Source organism: Mugil cephalus, chromosome 8, assembly GCF_022458985.1.
Source record: "Mugil cephalus isolate CIBA_MC_2020 chromosome 8, CIBA_Mcephalus_1.1, whole genome shotgun sequence".
NCBI classification, from domain to species: Eukaryota; Metazoa; Chordata; class Actinopteri; order Mugiliformes; family Mugilidae; genus Mugil; species Mugil cephalus.
In genome coordinates this window covers 2,567,948-2,590,017 of record NC_061777.1, presented here as the reverse complement: position 1 = coordinate 2,590,017, position 22,070 = coordinate 2,567,948, and the positions used below count along the sequence as shown (strand labels likewise).

Here is a 22,070-nt window from a genome sequence, read left to right as displayed (position 1 = left end):
GCCAAGATATGGGTTTGTAGGAGGAACTGAATAAAAGATGACAAAGGGGACAATTCAGCCCATGAATATGAGATAAAAGTGCGCAGTGGGCACAGTCAAGGGTCAGTGCAGATCGTTCAACACAACTGAGAGAATATATAATTCTTTAAGACTTTTTCACCTTTTGACTGTGGACAAACCCATCGTGGTGACGTCACCTATTAGAATCTGAACCTCGAAAATGAAGCCTGAAGTGGGCGCAGCCTGCGTCCGCCATGTTGGACGAGCTTTGGGTCGTTGGGTCGTGTCGGACGTTGAGACCCGCCCTCCCAACTCTCGGCTACCTGTTAGCTCAGGCTAACACCGGTCACTCATAGTGGGAAAGCCCTTAATTATGCAGAATTTTAAACCTTAATGAAAAAATAAATTAATGAGTTCACCACTGTTCAGGTGTCATAGTTAAATAAACCGTTGAGACCAAAACTAATTTTTGGGGGTCGATGGGGATTTGCTCCCTTTTAGAGCCTCAAGTGGCCACTTGATGAACTGCAGTTATTTGCACTTCTGCACGGGCTTCATCACTCACACTGCCTGATCAAAAATCAACATGTGGCAATCACCACATGACATTTTTTTGGAAAGACTCTTCTAAATATTATATATACAACTGAGTAAATTGAAATTGAAAGTTACTTATAAATATATTGTAGTAACACTGTTGACATGCGACAAATCCACATCTGTATCTGTAAATGTACATTATTATTATTATTATTATCATAATTTTTCATTCGATATTAAGCTATTCAAATGATATATATTTAATTTAATTTATATGTGTAAAAGTAGTGTGTTTGAGGGGGAAATTTGTGTTATATGTATATAAAATGTCCAATCAACCAAAGATTTTGCAAACCCCCCCTCAGTACCTCTGTGAACCCCCTGTTGAAGACATATGCTGTAGACTATCTTCTCAAAAAGTAACATGATTAGACCAGTGAGTGCATCGATTCTCAGATTGGAAGCAAAATATCAAACATCCACGTATATAATAAATTAACTCACAGGCTCTCCTACGATTCCTTTGGCTCCTGGAGGTCCTGATGGTCCCTGAACACCCTAAAAATGAAAAACAATCATTTTTGTAACACACAACCACCACTACTGTCCTCACACACATGTTAAAAGCCTGCGGTACCCACGAGAGAAACCTCTTCTCCACTACTGTTCCACCAAAATGTATCCGGCCCAGAAACTAAGACTGACCTAAAAGAGAACTCTGTTAGCCCCAAACCACTTACTGGAAATCCCTTTGGACCAGCTTCACCTGGCTCGCCCAGCTTCCCCTGCAGCAAAGAAATGACACAGATAGAAAAAAAATAGGTCAGAAGACGGGACACGCTACTTAGATTTTAACGAGGCTGGGTCTGATTTTGTCAAACTCACAGGAGTTTTACTTCATTTTATTTTTTCCATTTTCTCCTCCATCTTTCTTTTGGACATTACAAGTCACGACTTCTGTTTGCACAATGTACATTACTCACTGTTGCACCACTTGCACAACATAATGTCTCTATTTCCAGGAAGGCCACCAGATATTTTATTTATTTTATTTTAACCCAGTCTTTTAGTATTTAAGCTTACTCAACCAGGTCTGCACAGATCTAACCGCTGCATGTTGATTTGATTTATTCACCTATGAACCACATTCATACTTATTTCTGACAGTTTGCACACATGAAGTTTGAGTCATTTTGTTTTTTAGACCCATTTCTCTTTTTATTCCTATTTATACAGATGATCAATCTGTAAAGTTTTGACACAAGATACAATTAATCTGTCGAGAATAAATCGCACAACTTTATGGGCAGCAGTAATGTCACGTACCATATCTAGTATTTTATAGTTTTATATTTCAAACATTTAAGATCTGTTTTAAGTCATCTATCTATCCATCTATCGACATTTTTATAACGTTTTCATTTTTAAAGGTACAATCTATATATAAATATATGTAAAAGATAAAATATGTATCTATGTTTTGAGACTTTGTGAAAAAATACAAGATACAGATAAACAGTAGTTAAAAAGTTAAAACAATACAACTATAGAAATATATTAACGATACAAAACATCAACTAATACTAATAACTACAGCATAAAAGTTCCAAGTGTTAGCAGCTGAATTGAGCCTGGTTATCTAATACTAACTCTGCAGCCTTGAGAACTTTGAAAGGTCGAATCATCGTATTTATAACAGGAATTTTCCTCACCGTCTCCCCAGGGAGGCCCAGCTTTCCCGGGGGACCATCGGGGCCCTGCGTGGAACACAAACAAACATCAGTTAACGGAGCGTTCACGGAGTTAAACCGCGTGCGAACGCCAAGCTCTGACTACTTCAAGGTTTTGATTTAAGCTTCTGTTGTTTAACAAGAGCGTCCTTGAAAGATTATTTAGATGCTAAAAATAGTTAATAATCACAAACCGCAAAACAAAGCTGCTTGTAAAAAGAAAAATCACATGGGTTTTGCAACAGAAACATGTTGTTTCTTCGTTGGTCTCTGTGGGACATATTTGATGAGTGCAATTTGGAAACTTCTGGGGGGAAACATGACTCTAAGGCCAATGTATAATAGCGTCATTAGCAATTAGCTGTGATCTGGAACTTGAAGTTATTATGACTTAAGATCATGAACAAAACCACTGCTCATGTCATGGGTTAGGGTTAGGGTTAGGGTTAGGACACCTATTATTGAGCCTTCATCGTCCATCCTCTTCAATTTTTCTCATCCATCCCCTTAAACTCTTGATTACCCTCTTTTGACTTTACCACCACGTTCTCACCTTTATTCCTGGGGACCCTTTGTCCCCCATGGGGCCATCAGCACCTCTTGGACCCTATGCAAACAAATAAGAGTTGTCAGCGAGGACTCACTTCAGAAGACTTCCCCCTTTAACCGACCAGAGACGCGTGTTATTTAACACGTTAAGGCAATTATTCCAGGCACTTAAATCTCTAATTTTTGTCATCCGCGTTTAACCATGAGCCGAGAAGGCAGCGGTGCTTTTTTAGTTTTATTGTGTGCTCCGGTTTAGCCCAACGCCGGAGACACACATCATCAAAGATTGTGGCTGTTTAGTAAATACTTGGCGTTGGTGAAGGAGCTCTGCAGTTTGCCCAATCCACACTGTGTCCCCATTTTCCACCATCCGCCTCCACACTGGGGTTATTGTAAAGAAGCTTTGGGATAAGGTCACACAGTTTGTAGCTGATTGAGCTTTTCAGAGTCAGAAAACAGATTATACACCCATCAGCCACAACATTATGACCACTGACAGGAGATGTGAATCACATTTAAACTTTTAGAGCTGGTATTCATTAGTGTTTATGTTATGTTAGATAGCGTAGCCATGTAGCACCCACCTAGACCAGACCAGACACCCCCACCCCATAGCAATGACACTCCTCGATGGCAGGAGCAACAAAAACAAGGAACAACTGCATGTACACGATTGGTTGTTTCCAACTTAACACATTATTTAAACTGTCCTTCGTAGCGTGTTTGCTCATGAAGTTGTTCTGCTGGAGTCTTGATCTTCCATCTGCTACTCACCCTCCTGCCTTTGGGCCCTCTGATGCCAGTGGATCCCCGTGAACCAGGAGGCCCCTGCATGTGTGTGGAGAAACAAACTTTCAGTGTGTGACTGTAACAGATTACAGGAACTAAGACGCAAAGCAGGACAAGTCTCTTGGTTCTTTTCATATTTCATATTTAATTTATTAACAGCGGGAAGTTAATCGCTGGCACATTAAGAACACAGTAGGAATGGGCACAGGCTTCGGTAGAGACAGACAATTATGGCTTTTTATATAACCGCTAATTTTATGGTATGGAGGCAAATGTAACATGGTCAGTGTAGTTGTGCAGGAGTGCAACAAGCTTAGTGATGTAACACTTTTATTCTTTGGTTTTTAATGTTAGATAACTTTCGTTTTTGTCTGGTTTAACCCTTTATGGGGCAAGGAACCATATATGTGAGCAGTCATAGAGTGTGAGACCATTTTTAATTCTTAAAATCTAATTCAGTGCTTCTCAACCTTTTTTCCTCAGGGTAGGTCAAAAATTTGTTTAATTTCAAGCGCTAACCTGAACATTCACGTTAATGAGATTCCCACAACATCTCCCTGCAGATGTTTCACAATAAGAGCATTAAATAAGAAATGAATGGTGCATGCCCACTGAAACAGTAGGGGCCTCATAATTTGAAATGGATGCAGATTGTGTTACGTTTGTATTAACAGCATCATGCGATAACTTGGAACAATACAACCCGGGAGTTGGATCTCTTAAAAAAATATGGTAAATTACTTTTGTGATTAGAGAATTAGAGAAAAAAAATCCTGCTCTCCTCTGTAGTTTAGGTAGTTTAAGTTTCTATAAATAATCTTTTTTTTAAAGGATTTTATTTTCACAGATGCTTCACAATTACACCGCGGACCACTAGGGGTTCATGGACCCCCGGTTCAGAATCACTGAGCTAATTTATGTTGTACAGTTTAATTTTTGACGCTTATAACTGGACTTGAAGGGTTTTAAGAAAACGTTTTGCCAAAGTTTTATTTTCTTCATGTTTCTTGTATTTGGATGTTAAACGATGTGATTAATGTTTCATTATGTGTTTTATGATGTTTTATCCATTGTTCTGTTTGTCTTTTCTTTTCTGTAAAGTAACCTTGAAATGTGCTTCCTAAATAAAATGTATTATTGTTATTATTATTATTTTGAGAGACTGGTGGGAAGTTGAGGTTTAATAGAAAACTCTGTGGGTTAAACCCATCAGAAACTGATGCCAGATAATTGCCATAAATGTCTTCTCAAATCTCTAAAAGCCATGACCTGGATGACTGAGACCCTTCAGACATATGCTGACTCAGAGTACAGAAACCCTAAGCAGCCATGCATTCATATATATTATTTCTTCCATTTTTCCCACGATAACGAGTTTCCTTTGTTAAGACCTTAAGTTATTTATCTTGTTATCTTTGGAAAACAAGCTCCATTTTCTCGAGATCTTGAGCTATTTATCTTATATGTTATATAGTTATTAAAAGCACAAAACAAACAGCCCACCTTACAGTAGAACTATTACATTTATTATTTTAGGTTAGAGCCTCAGGTTATTATTTTAATGCATCATAGTGTTAAGGGCATCCATTAGGGAAAACAAAACTTTATGTTTCTGAGATAACGAGATAAATAAAACAGAGGAATAATATGTGAATGCATGGCCACTTAGTGCTTCCTTACAAGAGAGCAAAGGGACTCAAATTTTCCTTGTATGTGTACACACATATTTGATCAGTAAAACCAACTCTGATTCTGAGTCTGATTCTGATTCTGATATGGTAACTTGCAGACATTTAAATTGCGTCCCTGTGCCTCTCTGAGGTTTAGAAGCATGTGCTTCTCACTCAGCCAAACTTGAAAATTAAGAAATTTGAGAAAAAAATCTATACTAAAACAGTTTTCCAAGCATTTCAATGAGTTCCCCTATAAAGGGTTAATGATGCTGAGGTGAACTTACTGGGATCCCCTGTGGTCCGGGGGGCCCGGTTTCTCCAGGTATTCCAGTGTGACCCTTCATAGATGCAGAACAAACCCATGAATGTCAATTAAATTTGACCAAACGAACCCAACCCGTCCCTCATATTGTCTGAATGATGATTTAAAATCTTCTCCCTCTTCCCCAAAACATGTCACAACACCCCCGTCCCCCGTCCCCCGTCCCTTACATACTGTTTGTAGGACTGAATGCCCCCTGGTACGAGAGATGGGGTCCAGACTTACTCCTTACCATCGGCCCCGGTTCCCCCGGCGGTCCCGGGACGCCTGTTTTCCCTCGATCCCCCTGCAGGAACCAGGAGACGGCTGTTAGTTAAACACAAGCAGAGCGAGTAACGCTCCCGAACGTATCATCAAGTCCACGAGAGAAACAACGGCAACCTTTTCTCCAGCGATTCCCATCTCTCCGAAGGGCCCGATGAAACCAGGCTGTCCCTGAAGGAGAGGAAAAGACACACTGTCTCAACTGTCTCTAGTTTCTTTGAGTCCTATGAACTCACAAAGGGCTGCTCAGCTCTGGGGCTTCGACAAAAAAAAAAAAAAGAAAAAGAGACATACACAGAGAGACGCAGCGAGCATCAAACAGAAATGAGCAGAAAGAGGGGAGAAAAGCCTTTACCCTCTCGCCAAGCTTTCCGACCTCGCCAGTCATCCCGGTCTCACCCTACAGCAAAGCAAGCCAATTAGCATAACACAAACTTATTCTGTTTTTTTTTTTTTTTTCAGTTCAAAATGTGAAATGTGCTTAGAGGCCAGCTCTCCGGTGGTAATGGGGAATTAACGTCTAATTTACACATATTCACACGACACATTATCATACAAAGAGAAGCAGGGAGGGAGTTGTTTAGTTGAGGGTGACAGGGGTTTGTTGGCGGTGGTGGGGGTGGAGATCTGACCTTGAGTCCATCTGGGCCTGTCAGTCCAGGGAATCCCTGCCTCCCAGGCCTGCCCTGAACAGAAAGCAAAGATGACACGGAGAAGTGCACTGCGCTTATATTCTCCTGTAAGAAGCGTGAGGCAAAAACAAACCAGCAACTGACGCCAAAAAGAAATAAAAAAGGACAACAATATAACACGTCCCTTCGAGAAACGTAATGACCAGGAAATAAAACGTCACAGCCGTCTGACTGCTCCTTAAACTCTGCTGTGAACGTTTCATTTGGAAAACTCCCTCTCTATTGTTTCTCCTGGGATTGGATTGTTTTTCCTTTTCCTTTTTCTTTTTTTTTTATTTTTGGACAGAGATAGTCACTGTGGACTTTATTTATTCTGCAAATTGTTCAAAGCAATTCTATTTGTAGTTTGGCCGGGATGCCCTCTTCATCCACGCTAAACTAAAAGAATACAAACCGACAGAAGGAACTGGATACAATAACTTTGACTTTTGCACATTAGTCCTCTTGAATAAATACCACTATACACACAATCAGGCATAACATTATGACCACCTTCCTAATAATGTGTAGGTCTCCCTTGTGTGACGTGGGCTTTCTGTTGTTGTTACTGTGGGTCTTTGAGGCGAGGGGCCTCTGTGGATCATCCCACAGACACTTGATCAGTTTCAGATCTAGTGAGTTTGGAGGATAGTTCAACACCTTGAGATGTTCTTCATTCTTTGTTGGTTGTTCCAAATTTAATTTTTTATTTTACCTTTATTTTACCAGGTTAGTCCCATTGAAATCAGTGAACCCATTTATCATCAGTGTTATAAGAACTTTAAAATCTCCCAAGATTCAGGTCTTTTTGAAGTCTGTTCCAGGTAAGAGGAGCCGAGCACTTAAAGGTCTTTTTACCCATTTCAGTCCTTACACTTGGTTCAGACAACAGGACAACAACCTGCAAACTCAAGCTACAGCTGCCACCAGCATCTGAGGAATCAAGGAGCAGATACAGGTCAAAGGTTTTAGATCAGCATCAATTGGTCAGAGCTTCATCCTACAGCAAGATAATGACCCAAAACTTTAGTCCAAGATATTAGTCCAAGCAACCAGAACTACCTCAGGATGAAAACTAGATGGAAAGCTTGAAAACATGGAGATGACCATGGCCCAGTCTCTAGACTTTAACTCCATGGAGCTGGTTTGTGATGAACTGGACTCAAAGCACAAGCAAAGTGACACACAACTTCAGTTGTCTATGTGGTCTATGCTTCAATTTCAGGGTAAAATGAGACATTAAACTTCATACATTTCACTAATAAAAAGAAAGACATATTGGAATGTGTAAAACGTTTGAGCAGTAGTGTATGAGAAGGCTTTAGCGATAGATAGATGGATGAACAAGTACCAAAGACAGAGCCTTTGCATAGTCAGTGAGGACCAGCCAATCCTGGAATACAGAGGATAATGATGAGTTCAAACTGCACATTTTGTGACAAATCTCAGAACACCGTGAGACGCAGCGTCCAGCGTCCTCAAACAATGGGCTGGAGCCTTCATATTTAAATTATCCCCATAATCAAGAAGAGCTGAAAAGGATGCACAAATTAGTTTCTGTCTGGCCTCCAAGGAGAAACAGGCCTGCGATCTCAGCTTTTTAAGAAGATTTTTCAGCTTTTAAACCAGGTTTAAAAGACAAGCAGTCATTCATCCATATGCCTGGATATTTATAGCAGGAGACCTGGAGTTGTAACATGTATCTAAGGAGATGTTAAGATGGTTTAAATCGTATTTACTTCTCATGTCAGTGGTCATTATGTTGTGGCTGATTGGGGGAAAGAACTGTTATCAGATCACAAATGAAAATGATCCTTTTCTTGTGCATTCATTTTAAAATCAGTCAATCATCAGATAAAGTTACTGGCAGATACTTTGGTTTAAACTTTTCACACTTTTTAATATCTGACAGTTATTTATAATTTACTGAACATTGACAGAGTCTAACACCTTCTAATAACCAAACTGTCTGAAACTGTTTGGAATTTGTCTGAAAGTGCAAACTGTGCTAAAGTGCACTTGTGTTTTAAAGGGTTAACATTTAAATAACTGTTTTTGTTTGTGTTTGCAAAGGTTTTTTTTTTTTTTTATGGCATAAAAGAGCCTAGCAATTTGCTGACCCATCTGGTAATACGAGAGCACAGCATCCAATAGGAAATCTTTCAAAACAGCTTGAGAACAATAGAGAGAGGAGTCAGCCAAAGTCTCTGGTCACAGTTATTCCTCCAAAGCTAAATCTGGGCAGACACACGTTGTGTACTATAGTGTGTGTGGCAGGTAATTGCGGCGTCGTGTGTGGATTCTGTGAAGTGTGAATATTGTATTTTGTGACTGTCCTCGAGTTGCACGGTTTATCCAATCAGCACTCACCTCGAGTCCAGGAGGTCCGGCTGGTCCGACTGGTCCCTCATCACCCTGACACACAGATAAATAAATAAATAAAAGATGTGAGGGGGAAGAAGCTCCTCTTTTATCTGTGACTCATGTTCAGAATAAATTAAAATAACCTCACCTGGTGACCAGGTGTTCCTCTCGGACCCGGCAAACCTCTAGTCCCTTGGATTCCCTACAGATGAAACACTGAAGGTGAACCTTGACTTCATTACTGCGAGCAGAGCTGCATTAATGTCACTCCACCAACCTTGGGTCCTTCAGGGCCATTTTGTCCCGGTGGGCCAATGTCACCTGGAAATCCCTGTGAAAATACCAAGCTCCATCAGCACACGGTGCACACTAAACCTTACGCGTGAATCATTTTATTGACAAATGCAGAGAAATATTAACAGTTTAGTAAAAAAAATAATCTAATCAAGGTCTACCTCTGGGCCAGGAGGACCAGGAAAACCAACGGGGCCCTTTTCACCAGGTTTGCCCTAAGAAATATTTAAAGAAAAGGATGATACAAATCAGAAATATCAGAACAGATTTGATCATTTAAATACAGTAAATAAGCTGTTCATCTAAGGAGTTGTAGTCGACTAGTCACTGATCACATGACAACAATAACAACATGGACGCCTCCTAGAAGGGAAAACAGGAGGAGGAGTCCAATGGGTCCTTGCAGCAAACTAGCAGCAGTTCATCAAGTGTGTGTAAATACTTCACTAAAGATGAAGCCATGAGATACGCCAAAATACTACTGCAGTGCAACTGAAAATACATGCGCTAATGCTAGTGGACGCTAATGGTCCCAGTCCTCTGGACATTAGTCAGTTAACAACTTCTCCAAACGTCCTGTGGAAGCAGAGAGAAGGAGGCTGCACATCAACTATCTGATAAAGTTATTAGAGCTTTATCTTCACCTGCTACACTATCCCATCTAACAACACACTGTGGAGAAGTACTATTAAATGCTACTGATGGTGCTGAGGTGCAGCCTGTTTTATACAGGCTATACATATCTGCAGCTCACAGTATGTAGCACATGAGCTGATTGTTCTCTGCACATGTATCCAGGTCAAGAATATAGAATTCATTAGTTTCTACGGTGTTTTTATTGCCATCAAAGAAGTTGTGCAACCGCTAGCACCTAACATTGTGTGATATTTTCCCAAAACACCTTGAAAATAACATGAAAGCTGCTTAGTAGCATCTAGAAGATGGATTTCAAGATCCTGTTCATGCAAGTGAAAAGAATTATATTGGTTTTTAAAAGCATGCACTGCAATAAATCCCCCCCAACAAATGGAGCACAAGTAAGACTCTAATTCCAGCGATGACTGCGATATTGGCTGCAAGATGCAGAAATCTGGTAGCAGGTCAGGAGGCTGCACTTTCCATGTGAGTCAGATGAGAGAGCACTGAACATACAGCGTTAAGGACACTTTAGATCACATGAGTGGCAGCTGGTGGATTAGTTCTCAAGCACAAAAAGAGCTTTTGCACAGAGACTTTGCCTGTGCAAAAGCTCTTTTTAGAGGACGTTGAAAACCCAAATCATCCCAAATGGATGAGTGCCCAAAGTGTGTTTTTGTTCAGGATTGAGGATTTCCACTCAATCCTTCTAGAAGAGCACCAGGGTTTTATCTTGAGTGCATGCTAACAGTTACAGCACATGTAATATAATTTTAATTAAGCAGCAAAGACCGGCATAAAAAAAGAGAAAAAACACCAAAGCATTTAAGCATGAAAAGAAATATTCTCAATTTTCATGCCAATGTGTGAAACTCCTCATGTTCAATCAGTGTTTTGTAAATCACTTCAACTTTAACTCGAGAGTTTGAAGGGAGGAAACAAAATACCTGTGGTCCTGGTTTTCCACGAGGACCCGGCAACCCAGGTGAGCCACGGCTGCCCTGTAACACAAAAGCCAGCTTGGTGTAAACAAGACAACAAGTACATCAGATGTGATTAAAATAAATTCATTAATTAATTAAATATGCAATCACAGACCATACTGTCCAGAAGACTTCTAGATTCTTCCATCAATAAATCAAATTGTATTTTTATACCAACTTTCTAAACAAATGAATGCCATTCAAAGTGCTTCACACTTTGAATGATAAAATATATATAAAAAGTGAAACAAGAAAAAGGACACGGAGACTAATGCAAACCATATTAAGGAGAAATTAAAAATAATTAAAGATCAATAACAGAATAAGAAATAAATAAAGTAAAATATGAAAACATTACACATGGAATGAACTAAAATGCAAGATAAAAATGTAGAATGAAATATAGAAACACTCAAATTAAAGATAACAATTAAAGAGATAAAAAAAAGTAATAAAAAATAAAACTGTAGAATAAAATAAAACAGACTATGACATAAAGGCCAGATTGATCAGAAGAGTTTTTAGTGTATGTTTATTCTTACACATCATGCATTAGATTAGATTAGATTAGATTAGATTAGATTAGATTAGATTAGATTAGATTTAAGGCAGTTTGCATATTTATTAAAACTAGTGGTGTGAAATAATTAAAATTAAAAATTATATTTTATTGAATAATTACTATATATTTATTTTTATTGTTTTTTTATTTAATTTATTGTACTTTTTCTTTATTTGCTTTATTATTGTATTTATTTCTCTTTTTTATTTATTTATTTTTCTCTTTAGGTTTAGAATTATTGGCCTTACAGTACAGGGAGTTGACATTCAGATGTGAGAATCAACCTTAATTTGAGAAAGAATCTGATTAATCACAGGGTTGGATTAATGTGGATTAATTTAGATTAATCGCGATTAAATATCGTTCATTTTTAATCGATATTAATCACGTTTTCTTTTGCATGACCAAACAAACTCGAGAAAGAAGGGAATATACTGTATATGCACATAACGTATTTAGAATTAGAATTAGAAAAACTTAAGGTAAAGCTCAGACTCGTTCTGTGCTGCAGATGGCTTTACTGCATTTAAATGAATCAGATTAATCATGATGATGGATTAATCCATGTTAACGTGTTAATTTTGACAGCCCTAATTAAAACACTAAAACATGTACCTACCTTGTCCCCTTGAAATCCAGACTCCCCCTGCTGTCCTGGTAAGCCGACATCCCCCTGGAACAAAGTCTCAGTGTTAACCAATGTCAGAAGGTTGTGCGTTTTAGCTTTAGAGTTGTATGCTTTCTCTCAGGGTTCAACTTATAGCATAGACGGTTAGTAGTTAGTAGAGAAAGACATATGCAGATCACCTTATCACCTTTCAGTCCTGGTTCCCCTGGGTTTCCAGAGACCCCCTTAGAAGCAGAATGAGATGACAAGAGAATGAATGAATGGAATAATTAATCCCAACAACCAGTTTTCTTCTTTAAGTTTTGTTATGTTCTTTTCCTTCCTTCCTTCTTCCTTCTGGTCTTCCTACATTCTTCCTCCCCTCCTCTTCCTTTTTCATTTGTCCTCCCTTTCCTTCATTTACATGCTATTTATATGGAGTATGTTCAACATTTTTCAGGCCACGGACTCATAAACTGATGCAGAGATTAAAGGGGCCCCCTATCTACTATATGTGTTATATATATTAAACTAGGCCTAGTGCTATTTATAAATACACATTATTATTAGCATATTACATTCAGCATTAAGCTCAATATCTGATATAAACATACATACATACATGGGATGTCACCTGGGGAGTTAACAGGCTCCCTTTAAATATATATATAAGAAATGTCTAATCAACCAAAGATTTTGTGACCCCCCTGCAGACCCCCTGTTGAAGAGCTCTGGAGTTTATCATTTACCTTGAGTCCTGGTGGTCCCGGTGAACCCATGATGCCAACGGGGCCCATGTCTCCCTGCAAACAACAAGAACAACACACACAACAAACGCATATGTTTTACAAGTTTTATCATTCATAACTAGCGTGTAACATTTTCTAGAAATCACATTAATTATAAGAAATAAGCATTTTTCTAATTTATTTTTTTTACAGTTTATACATCTACTTTACGTCTTTCTGAGCCATGTGTGTGGAGAACATTTTTGACGGATTTAATTAAAAAAGACTTCATGTCACATTGAAGTTGACCTTTGACCTCTAGTGTACAATATTTTATCCTGTAAGAACATTTGGTACATTATTGGGCTGTGGCCAGAGTTGTGTTATGAAGCCAAAATTACCTTAAACCACAGATTCTGTGCAGTTTTAGACCTGACTTTAAGATCTGATCTGACCAATGCTTTAGGTACAGGTGCTCACACCTGGCGTTAACATGTATCTCCAAATGTGTCTCCAGATCTGATCTCAGTTTTGCAGATAAACACTGACTTTATTTGGAGCCGTCTCTGTTGGATCTCCACTGCCATTTCAGAACCAAGAACAGAGCTGTTTTTGAGTAAGCACCTGCTGAGTAAGAGGTCTTTATTCTGCATTCACACTTGCAAAGATTGTGGACGAATGCAACCCAGGCCACCTCCAAATGTGGTCAGAGATCTGATCTCTCAATCTCAAAGCGTCCTGGGGGTGTTCATGTCTGCCTTTTCTGCTGGCCACTTGCAATCGGATTTCCCAGATCGCATCTTAGAGCAAGGACTTTGAGTCTAAGTGAATGTTTGTGCCAAATGACAACAAATTCCCTAAAAACCTGTTTTGGAGATATTACATTTACAAGAATGGGACAAGCAGACAAATCAAATGACAAACGCAGCGTTTTGGACAGATTTCACAAACAATTATTGAAGCAGTTTCTGAAGTAAAAGATGTTTTAAACCACAAAACATAAATGTAGTCGTAGAGCAACACTCACAATGAGACCGGTGACTCCAGACGGGCCAGGATCTCCCAGTTCACCCTAAGAGTGAAGGGGGAAGAAGAAACCATGAAAGATAAAGGGAAAGTAGTACATAGTATTGTCAGATGTAGGGGTGGGATGGAAGAACAGAGTATGTTCCTGCATGTCTGTGGAGGTTCTCAGTCATCCAGGTCATGATTTATATCCAAAAGGTGTTTAAAGAAAACTGAGTAAAACCCATCAAACACTTTCTTCTGTAGTAAGAAGCAACTAGTGTCATTACTTTCCATTAACGGTGGGAACCTATCTGTCCTTAAGTGGTTTGTGGTTAATTAATGGCACTAGTTCGTGGTTATTTCAGAAACAAGTCAAGCAAGTTTCTGATGTGTTTTTACTCACAGAGTTTCCTATTTAAACCTCAACTACCCACCAGTCTCTCAGAACTGGAGAAGCTACTCAGATGAAACGTCTTCAAGAAATTCTACAAGTCCAGTTGAATTTCTTTAAACACTTTTTGGATCTGCATGTTTTGTTGATTCGTGTTTTCCTGAGTCATGCCTCGCTCCCCTCTCATGAATTTTAACACAGCGACAGAGCGAAATGGGGAATACAGAGCGGCCTGTTGTCCAAACGCTCTAAACACATCCTCTCCAAACTACACATCCAGCAGAGAGAAGGACGAGCCCAGCGTGGCCCTTCCTGCCGCCTTCCTTCTCTTTTCCCCTGAATGAAAGACGGTGAATTGAGCCAAATGGAACAAACCTCTGGAGGGAGAGGAAATGAAGCTGGGGGGCGGCCTCCGAAAAGGTCGACCAATCACAGCCCGACACTGACCCTGTCAATCACGGCCGCTCAGGGTCAGACTGAAGGGAGACGAGCGGTGATCGAAGCTGCTGATGTTGCCGTCATATCAGTACAGATTATGATGGCTGAATGAGTTACTGCATGACAAAATGTCCCCGGGATACAACAAGTCACAACTGAGTTTGCTTCCTTATTTTCCAGTCATATAAAAGGATTTATTTTAACTGTATCTCCTGGTGTCTGCGTTAAAACTGGTGTTTGTTTCTTGCGAAGCGGAGGAGATGTGATGAAGACATGTGAGAGGAAAATCAGCCTTAGAAGAACTACGTCGTGCCGACGGTTATTCACTTACTGGGTTCCCATCAGGGCCAGGAGGTCCCCTCTCACCAAAGTCACCAGGAAACCCCTGAACACACAAACAAACAGCATGGTCATGTAAGCAAAGGGGGCGTGGAAAATGAGTTGCTTTATTGTGTTCACGCTGTCAAAATGCCCATTTGGATGCAGAATGCGCTTAAGACGCCACAAGGTTTGTAAGCGAAGTTATTGCACTTAATACAAAGCGATTCCCAAAACAGAAGTTTGCAGAGAATAGCCAAGTAAATCCTATCAAATGTGCTCCCAGCGCTTTCATTCCTGGGAGACTGGCAGGAAATTCCACGGCTGAGTGTTTCCAAGCGACGAGTGTCTGTACGCGCACGAGCTGGCAGGGAGCGCTCAGCAGCCCGCGAACCAAACCCCCAGGACTTGCCTAAATGGCTGAATAAAGCTGCTTGGCCCGGGAACTGCTGACTGCGGGCCTTTTTTTTGCTTGGTGCTCGTAATTCTATTATACAGGCAGAACAAGAGGCGCGATGCAGCCTGCGAGGCCACGCGCTCAACGTGCGCTTGTCAGGACGCCAAGGTCAACACGCCACCCTGCTGCCGCACATCACGGCTCGGCACCTCGTCGCCTATAGACGGCAAAAAAAATGATAAATGGAAGCGCAGGAGTGAGATTTCTGTCACTTTCTGTCTGCAGGCAGGGAGGAGAATGTCAAATTTGTGCATAAAGAGATGGCAGAGATAGCACCGTTTGTGTGGTTTCTCCAGGACATTAGGCAAACGCGGATAGCGCAGTGAGCGGGAACTGGTGCAGCCCGGAGCCCACACGAATGTGGAAAAACTGCCGCTATCCAAAAATGTCAATAACTGGCCGCGTTTTATAAGAAACACATGCACGAAAGCCTTTGTTCTCCTATTGACAACAACTTCCAGAGACTCCTCTCCTTACGGGGCGCATTTGTGCAAAATAAAATAAAATCCACTTCAAGTTGTTTTAATACATAATGAGTCACGTGTTTCTCGGGTTTTACTGCTGCGTCAGGAGAAGAAAAAGTCCTAACACAAAGCGAATGACCTCACATTTCACCACAGGGGGAGAGAAACGGCTTACTCATGACTTGGCTATTAAAAGCATACTTTTTAGACCTCAGTATGGCACTGACCATTACTGCTCAATAATATTTAAACGTCATGTACGACCAGACTAAGCCTGGGAAAAAGTCTGATTTATGCGAGCGGTTATGTGCTGTAGTAGTGTTTTCCATGTTAGCCTCGGAGGGAAGGGAAAATTTACGTCCAGGCGCCATTGACGGTGGAGTGGTCTGTGGGTTGGGACTCCTGAGAGCCAAACCCACAACTGACACATCATATTATCATGTCAGTCTAATGCAAAACAAGCACATTAATAGGCACACTGTGCAAGACACCAAGCTTCCTTCAGCCAGAGAAAATGAATCATTAGGACAGCGTTTTATAATTCGCACACTTTAATTTGAGGCCTGAAACTACTCACTTTAAAAAGCTGAACATTTAGGTTTTTTTGCAACCCCTGAGAATTTTTCTACATTTCTGCATAAGAGTGACTCAAAACATCAGTGGAAAATCCTGAAAGTGGTCAGAGAGAAGCCGAGCAAACAAATAAATCTGAAATGCTACATGTGCATTTATTTATTCGAGCAAATGAATCATTTGTATATTTCTGAGAGTTGCAGCTTGAAATGTGAAGCCTTGTTTCCAGTCCATGCTGTGAGCTGCTCGTAACTAAACGTTTGTGGTAACTGCTGATCAGGAATTTCGGGCCATTCCTCAGAACAGAACCACTTCAGTTCTGAGATGTTGTTGGTTTCCTCACACGAACCGATGCGTCAGGTCCTTCTACATTTCTGCTGGATGAGGGTCAGGACTTTGACTCATCTCGTTCTCCTTTAACCGTTCTTTCATGTGCTTGTGGTTGTTGTCTCACAGCTTCTCTCTCGGGACTCATTCATCCAAGATTTTATTTTATAATTGGCATAATCCAGAATTCATTGAGTCCATCAACGATGACCAGATGCAGCAGAACGAGCCCAAAGCAGGAAGTTAGCGCCCCCACGTTTCATGGAGGGATGAGGTTCTGTTGCCAGGATGCAGTGTTGTTTCATCCCCAAACATGACGATGCCCAAAACATTTAAACCAAACTCTTCCACTTTCGGTCTCATTTGTCCACGGAAACATTTTCCTAATAGACTTCTGGCTTGTCCACATGATGTTTAGCAAATTGCAGACAGGCAGAAATGTTGGGCAGAAGTACCTTCCTTTGTCCTTGCAACTCTTGCCATGGACACCACGGTTGAGCTCTGATTTTTAAAACAAAACCAGGAACTGAACCACACCTGAGTCTCATTACATTGATTGGAAACACTTCTGAACGGATGGACTCTAATTTGGCTGTATACAATTATTTAATGTCATTTTTCTGATTAAACAAACACACGTATAATGCTTTGGTTTCATTTCAGGACTTGTGTGCAAACACACAGGCGTGTTGAGTCATTTTTATGCAGAAATGTAGGTGAAAAACCTCTCAGCAGCCCTCTAGGGTTCTTATGGTTCTTATTATCCTTGTATTGTAGCGAGCCTTTCTGTAATCGCATCACTGTGCCACTGAGGTTTTCTCCCCCATATATTTATGACTAAGGCCAGGAGGGGATTTACACTGGACGAAGGTCTCTGTCAAAGTAATGGCCAAGTAATGGGCTCTAAAGTAGCTCTGCACAACTGTAACATCCCACACACACACTACCCACTCTCATAAAGTCACATTAACAATGTTGTCTGAGAAGTACGTTGAGAGAAAACTTTACCGGCCTACCCATCTTGCCCTTCTTCCCATGAACGCCAGGAACTCCCTGGAAAGAGGACACAAAGAACGACATGGATGAGGAGCTACAGGAGAGATAAAGCTGCATCATCTTTATTTATTACATTACTGATCAAATCTGACCAAGTTACAAGTTTTTCACTTAATTTCATCTGTTTGTCATGGAATGACTTCAAACATTGCTTCAAAACACATAAAATAAATATAAATCCACAATAATACGATACATTATCATCTAATTTGTGTTAGATGTTTTTACAAGCTTTCACTGACTTTTCGAACTTCCTTGTTTATGTCATTTATGAATTTAGGCAATGGAGTCTGTGAGGAAAAGTTTGGAACCAGGACTTTATGTCATGCACCTACATATATCGACATTTTCTTCCCCATCAGTGGATTTGTCTTCTTTGTTTTGTTATTGTTAATATGTCCATATTTTGATAGCGATTGTCATCTGGTCACGGTTTCAAGATTCAGGCCTTTGTCTGACTAAATATTGGTCAGTTTTGAGCAGAAACACAAACAAATATTCTTTTGTGCAACTATGTAAAAAAAAAAAAAAATAAATAAATAGTAATATGTTTCACCTGACAGCTTGTTGTGGTCAAAATAATATCCATATAATGTGTTGTTACAAGGACATACATGGTAAATAGAAGTTCAAAAGATGTGATTTTCACAAGAGCTGCAGCTGGTAAAAACATCTAACATGACATTAGCTGATGACGTATGTAGCATTGTGGATTTATAATAGATAATAATAGAGAAACTAACACGATTAGAGGATTAAGTTCTGTGTTGTGTTAAGTTGTGAAAAAAGCTAAACTAGTATTCCTTATTTTTTCACCATAATGTGGCTAAAAACTAAAACAAAGCATGTGGTACAAAAATCTTAAGAACTTTGCTGCCGTTGTTTTGATCCACTCCCCTGGAGGTTTGTGGAAAATCGAATCCTCGTTTAGCTGAACTTTCCATCTCCTACACTTTCACATCACCCAGCTCAGTGGACGCATCGAGGTGTGAGGCCGGAACCGGCCGACACATTTTTACAGGAGCCTGCACCACGACAGGCTCAAAACAGTGATTTGGTGAAACCTGCCTCCAGTGTCTCATTACTTTGGGGATGAAATCTATTTCTATTTCATCACTCTGGCCCGTGGACAGTCATAACGTGGACCCCGGTCGTCTCACAGCCACTAATACTCACTCTTTCGCCATCAGGACCAGGAAAGCCAAAAAGCCCGGGGATGCCGATGTGACCCTGCAGAGATGAATAAAAGATAGAGTGGAGGAATGGAAACACAGGAAGGAAAATAAAAAATGAAAAAGGTGGACACAAGGACACGATGAGAGGGAGCACAGATGATGGCGTATGATTATTATGATGCCTGAAAACTACACAAAGACTTATTAAAGCTGAGTGAAGAGCCAAGCCTTGAGGCAAGTGTATATGCCCATGGACTGCATGGTGCTGGCTTCCACGATGTAGTCCAAGGGCACATACCCTCACATCAGGGATCTCTGAAGATCTTTGTCCCCGCGCCCACTCCGTGGAAAGGATCTGACGCGAGGAGCATACGTCAGAGTAAAGGTTCCAGTCCGCTGCAGGGCGATAAACTTTTACGATATTTGGGTTGCGTTAACAGGAACAACACGGCACCCGGCGATACTTTAAGTACAATAACAAAAGCATCTGTCATTGTCGTCACGGAGTTAACAAAGGCAGACGAGTGGAGTTTATGACACTGGCCTTTTTGTGCCCCTGATGCTGGTGAGGTGGTGATTCACTTAGCAGACATTTCACAGTCCATTTAAGAAAGGGAAAGTTCAACGTCGTCGTTTTTATGAGAGATGAAACATGCTTCCCTCCACTCTGGCTGTCTGAGTCAAGGGTGCATGGCAGGAATATAAAATACAAATGATGAACAGAGACAGAGGCGTACAGTCTTCACACCCACCCGCCATAATATTATGACCACTAGCAGGGAAACTTTTGGAGATCAGAGAGAGTCTGTCCAACCAGGGAACAGAGCGTCTGATCTGTCCCTCTATGCTGATTGGTTCTGAGCTGGTCACGTGTTTCATAGGCGCCATGTTGGATACATCTAACCAATATTCACCCATAGAGAAGTGGAAATAACGGAGAATAAAGTTGGATTCAGAGTTAAAATATGCCACAGTGCTCAGCCTACGGCTCCAGCACAGGATCAGGAAAACACGGAGGAAACTCCACCGTTTCCCCAGTGAACAAAAACAGAGAAAGTTATGGAGCAGAAGATTAAAAGGGAGAACTGGACGTCAACTGGTTTCTATCTATTATGTGATGAGGTAAATGTCAACGTCTCTATTTGACGTTTGTTCAGATTTTATACAGAAAAATAAAGTGATACCATCATTTATAAGAACCTTGATCTCAAACACACCGTTTTACTAATAAATGAAGTTTGAAGTTAGCCTAGCCTTATGCTAGCCTTATGCTAGCCTTTCTCATTTAAGATATTTAAAGTAAGCAGACACTAAGATATTTAAGTGAGGGCCTTTTACATATTGGCAGACGTTGGTAATAACATTTATAGGCCTGTTAATGGTGGAAATAAGACATTTATTTCAACATAGCACATCCGTCCCATAGGTTTACACTGTAGAATCTAACCTCTGATGTAGCAAACATGGCGCCCATGGTTTTAGTTGGACAGACTCTCTCAGGCACCCCCACAATGACACACCTTGATGGCAGCAGGAACAATTAAAATGCATTTTTCTAAACTTGTACTTACCCTGACTCCTTTTGGCCCCATCCTTCCTACAGGTCCAGGTAAACCCTAAATGTAACAGAGTGTACATATTCCTGTGGTTATAAACAAAGGCAGAACTTCATTTCTGTTGCTTTACAAGCACTGACAAAAAAAACTTGATATCAAGCACCAGTTTTTTTTTATACACATTTTAAAAACCCTAATTAGCACCATGGCGGACATGTGCGGTGTTAATACGTCAGCTTCGTTCCCCGTCGGTTTCTCAGAGACGTCACTGGCTAATCCAACGGTGCAGAAAATCTCCGCCTGCAACTAAAAAGATCTCCCCACAGCAGAAGTGCAGCGTTCTCGACATAAAGCAGCCCCAGTGATTCACAGCCTGCAGATGGTAGGGGGTGCTAAAACCTAATCCATCACCCACCGCTAAGTGTCTATAGGGATCAGAGTCCCCGTCATAGACAGTGAGCTGAAGCGTGGAGCATGAACTCTGTGCTATCTCAAACACTCAGGGATTGAAATCCAGCGAGCGCCCGTCCAGCTCTTTATAGAATTAGACTTTGCTCAGAGCTAGGAAGGAGGAGGAAGCAGATTTAAAGTGCAGACAAACCCTAATGCGTCCCAGGCCCTGGCTTCGAAAGTCCAAAATTATTCCTAGAAGTTGGGGCGGGAAGGAATAACAGACACAGCTTGGATGGAAGGACAGAGGGAGCTTATTTGTACCTGGAGAGCTGTGACATTAGTTACACTTTTATTACCTTTTCTTTCTCCGGGGAGGTAGTAGCTCTTACTATGGAAAACCCTTTGACATTTTACTTTCCCTCGCTGTGCCGGGGGGAAATCCATGGCCGAAATTCCACCACAGGTGATCCTCAGACTCCTCCTCCTTTCATTCAGCTGCAGCTCTTTATTTGGATTTACTAAATTAGGTTTCCCAGGGCTGAGACGCTGGGATTTTTTATTTTTAAGCAGTTAATATCTTTAGATTTAATCATTTCCTCGCACGAGACGACGTACAAGAGTCCACCGCTCCGCCGTGGCTCCCTTTTACATTTGTCATTGTGACAGTAAGTAAAAATTATTAGATGAAATCTGATTGAATATAAAAGGCCAAGTCCCCCCCCCTCCTTCCCCTCTTACATTTTTAAATGTCCACAATAGAGATGATATCTCAGCCTCCATTTATTGTATTTATGTCCCATTTATTTTCAGTGTGTGTGATTGTGTGTCTGTGTGTGTGTGTGTGTGTGTGTGTGTGTGTGTGTGTGTGTGTGTGTGTGTGTGTGTGTGTGTGTGTGTGGCCCTGCTACACCAGCACCGCAACTCTAGATTTACTGCACCTGCCTGCCAGGATAGCCTTTGGCCCCAGGGCTTCCATCATCTCCCCGTTCACCCTGTGGAGACAAAGACAGTACAGAAATCAGGGCTGGAAGAGGAGCCGCAGACTGAAAGCGGAAAGGCTGCAGGATGGAGGCATGGAAGCAGTATCCATCAGGAAAAGAAAGAAAAAATATGTCTTCTTTTATGTGCATATGCTTTCTGTCGCAGGCACAGTCATTGTGGTGAGAGGACGTCCACAAAGACAGGAATCAAATCTGAGAGCA

The 22,070-nt window shown here is 40.8% G+C and overlaps 1 protein-coding gene across 2 annotated transcripts in view; it reads right to left on the bottom strand.

The window, feature by feature from the left end:
* The window catches only part of col27a1b (collagen, type XXVII, alpha 1b), a 78,631-nt gene that overhangs the window by 22,308 nt on the left and 34,253 nt on the right, over positions 1-22,070 (bottom strand). For both annotated transcript variants that reach the window (XM_047592240.1, XM_047592241.1), the window contains exons 9-32: positions 21,807-21,860; positions 20,491-20,535; positions 18,921-18,974; positions 17,697-17,741; positions 14,881-14,934; positions 13,740-13,784; positions 12,734-12,787; positions 12,185-12,229; positions 11,997-12,050; positions 10,780-10,833; positions 9,358-9,411; positions 9,180-9,233; positions 9,051-9,104; positions 8,909-8,953; positions 6,500-6,553; positions 6,223-6,267; positions 5,985-6,038; positions 5,836-5,889; positions 5,566-5,619; positions 3,594-3,647; positions 2,824-2,877; positions 2,253-2,297; positions 1,281-1,325; positions 1,045-1,098 (exon numbers count right to left, since the gene is read on the bottom strand). In XM_047592240.1, coding sequence (XP_047448196.1) covers positions 1,045-1,098; positions 1,281-1,325; positions 2,253-2,297; positions 2,824-2,877; positions 3,594-3,647; positions 5,566-5,619; positions 5,836-5,889; positions 5,985-6,038; positions 6,223-6,267; positions 6,500-6,553; positions 8,909-8,953; positions 9,051-9,104; positions 9,180-9,233; positions 9,358-9,411; positions 10,780-10,833; positions 11,997-12,050; positions 12,185-12,229; positions 12,734-12,787; positions 13,740-13,784; positions 14,881-14,934; positions 17,697-17,741; positions 18,921-18,974; positions 20,491-20,535; positions 21,807-21,860 — 1,224 coding nt within the window. The remainder of the gene's footprint in view (positions 1-1,044; positions 1,099-1,280; positions 1,326-2,252; positions 2,298-2,823; positions 2,878-3,593; positions 3,648-5,565; positions 5,620-5,835; positions 5,890-5,984; positions 6,039-6,222; positions 6,268-6,499; positions 6,554-8,908; positions 8,954-9,050; positions 9,105-9,179; positions 9,234-9,357; positions 9,412-10,779; positions 10,834-11,996; positions 12,051-12,184; positions 12,230-12,733; positions 12,788-13,739; positions 13,785-14,880; positions 14,935-17,696; positions 17,742-18,920; positions 18,975-20,490; positions 20,536-21,806; positions 21,861-22,070) is intronic.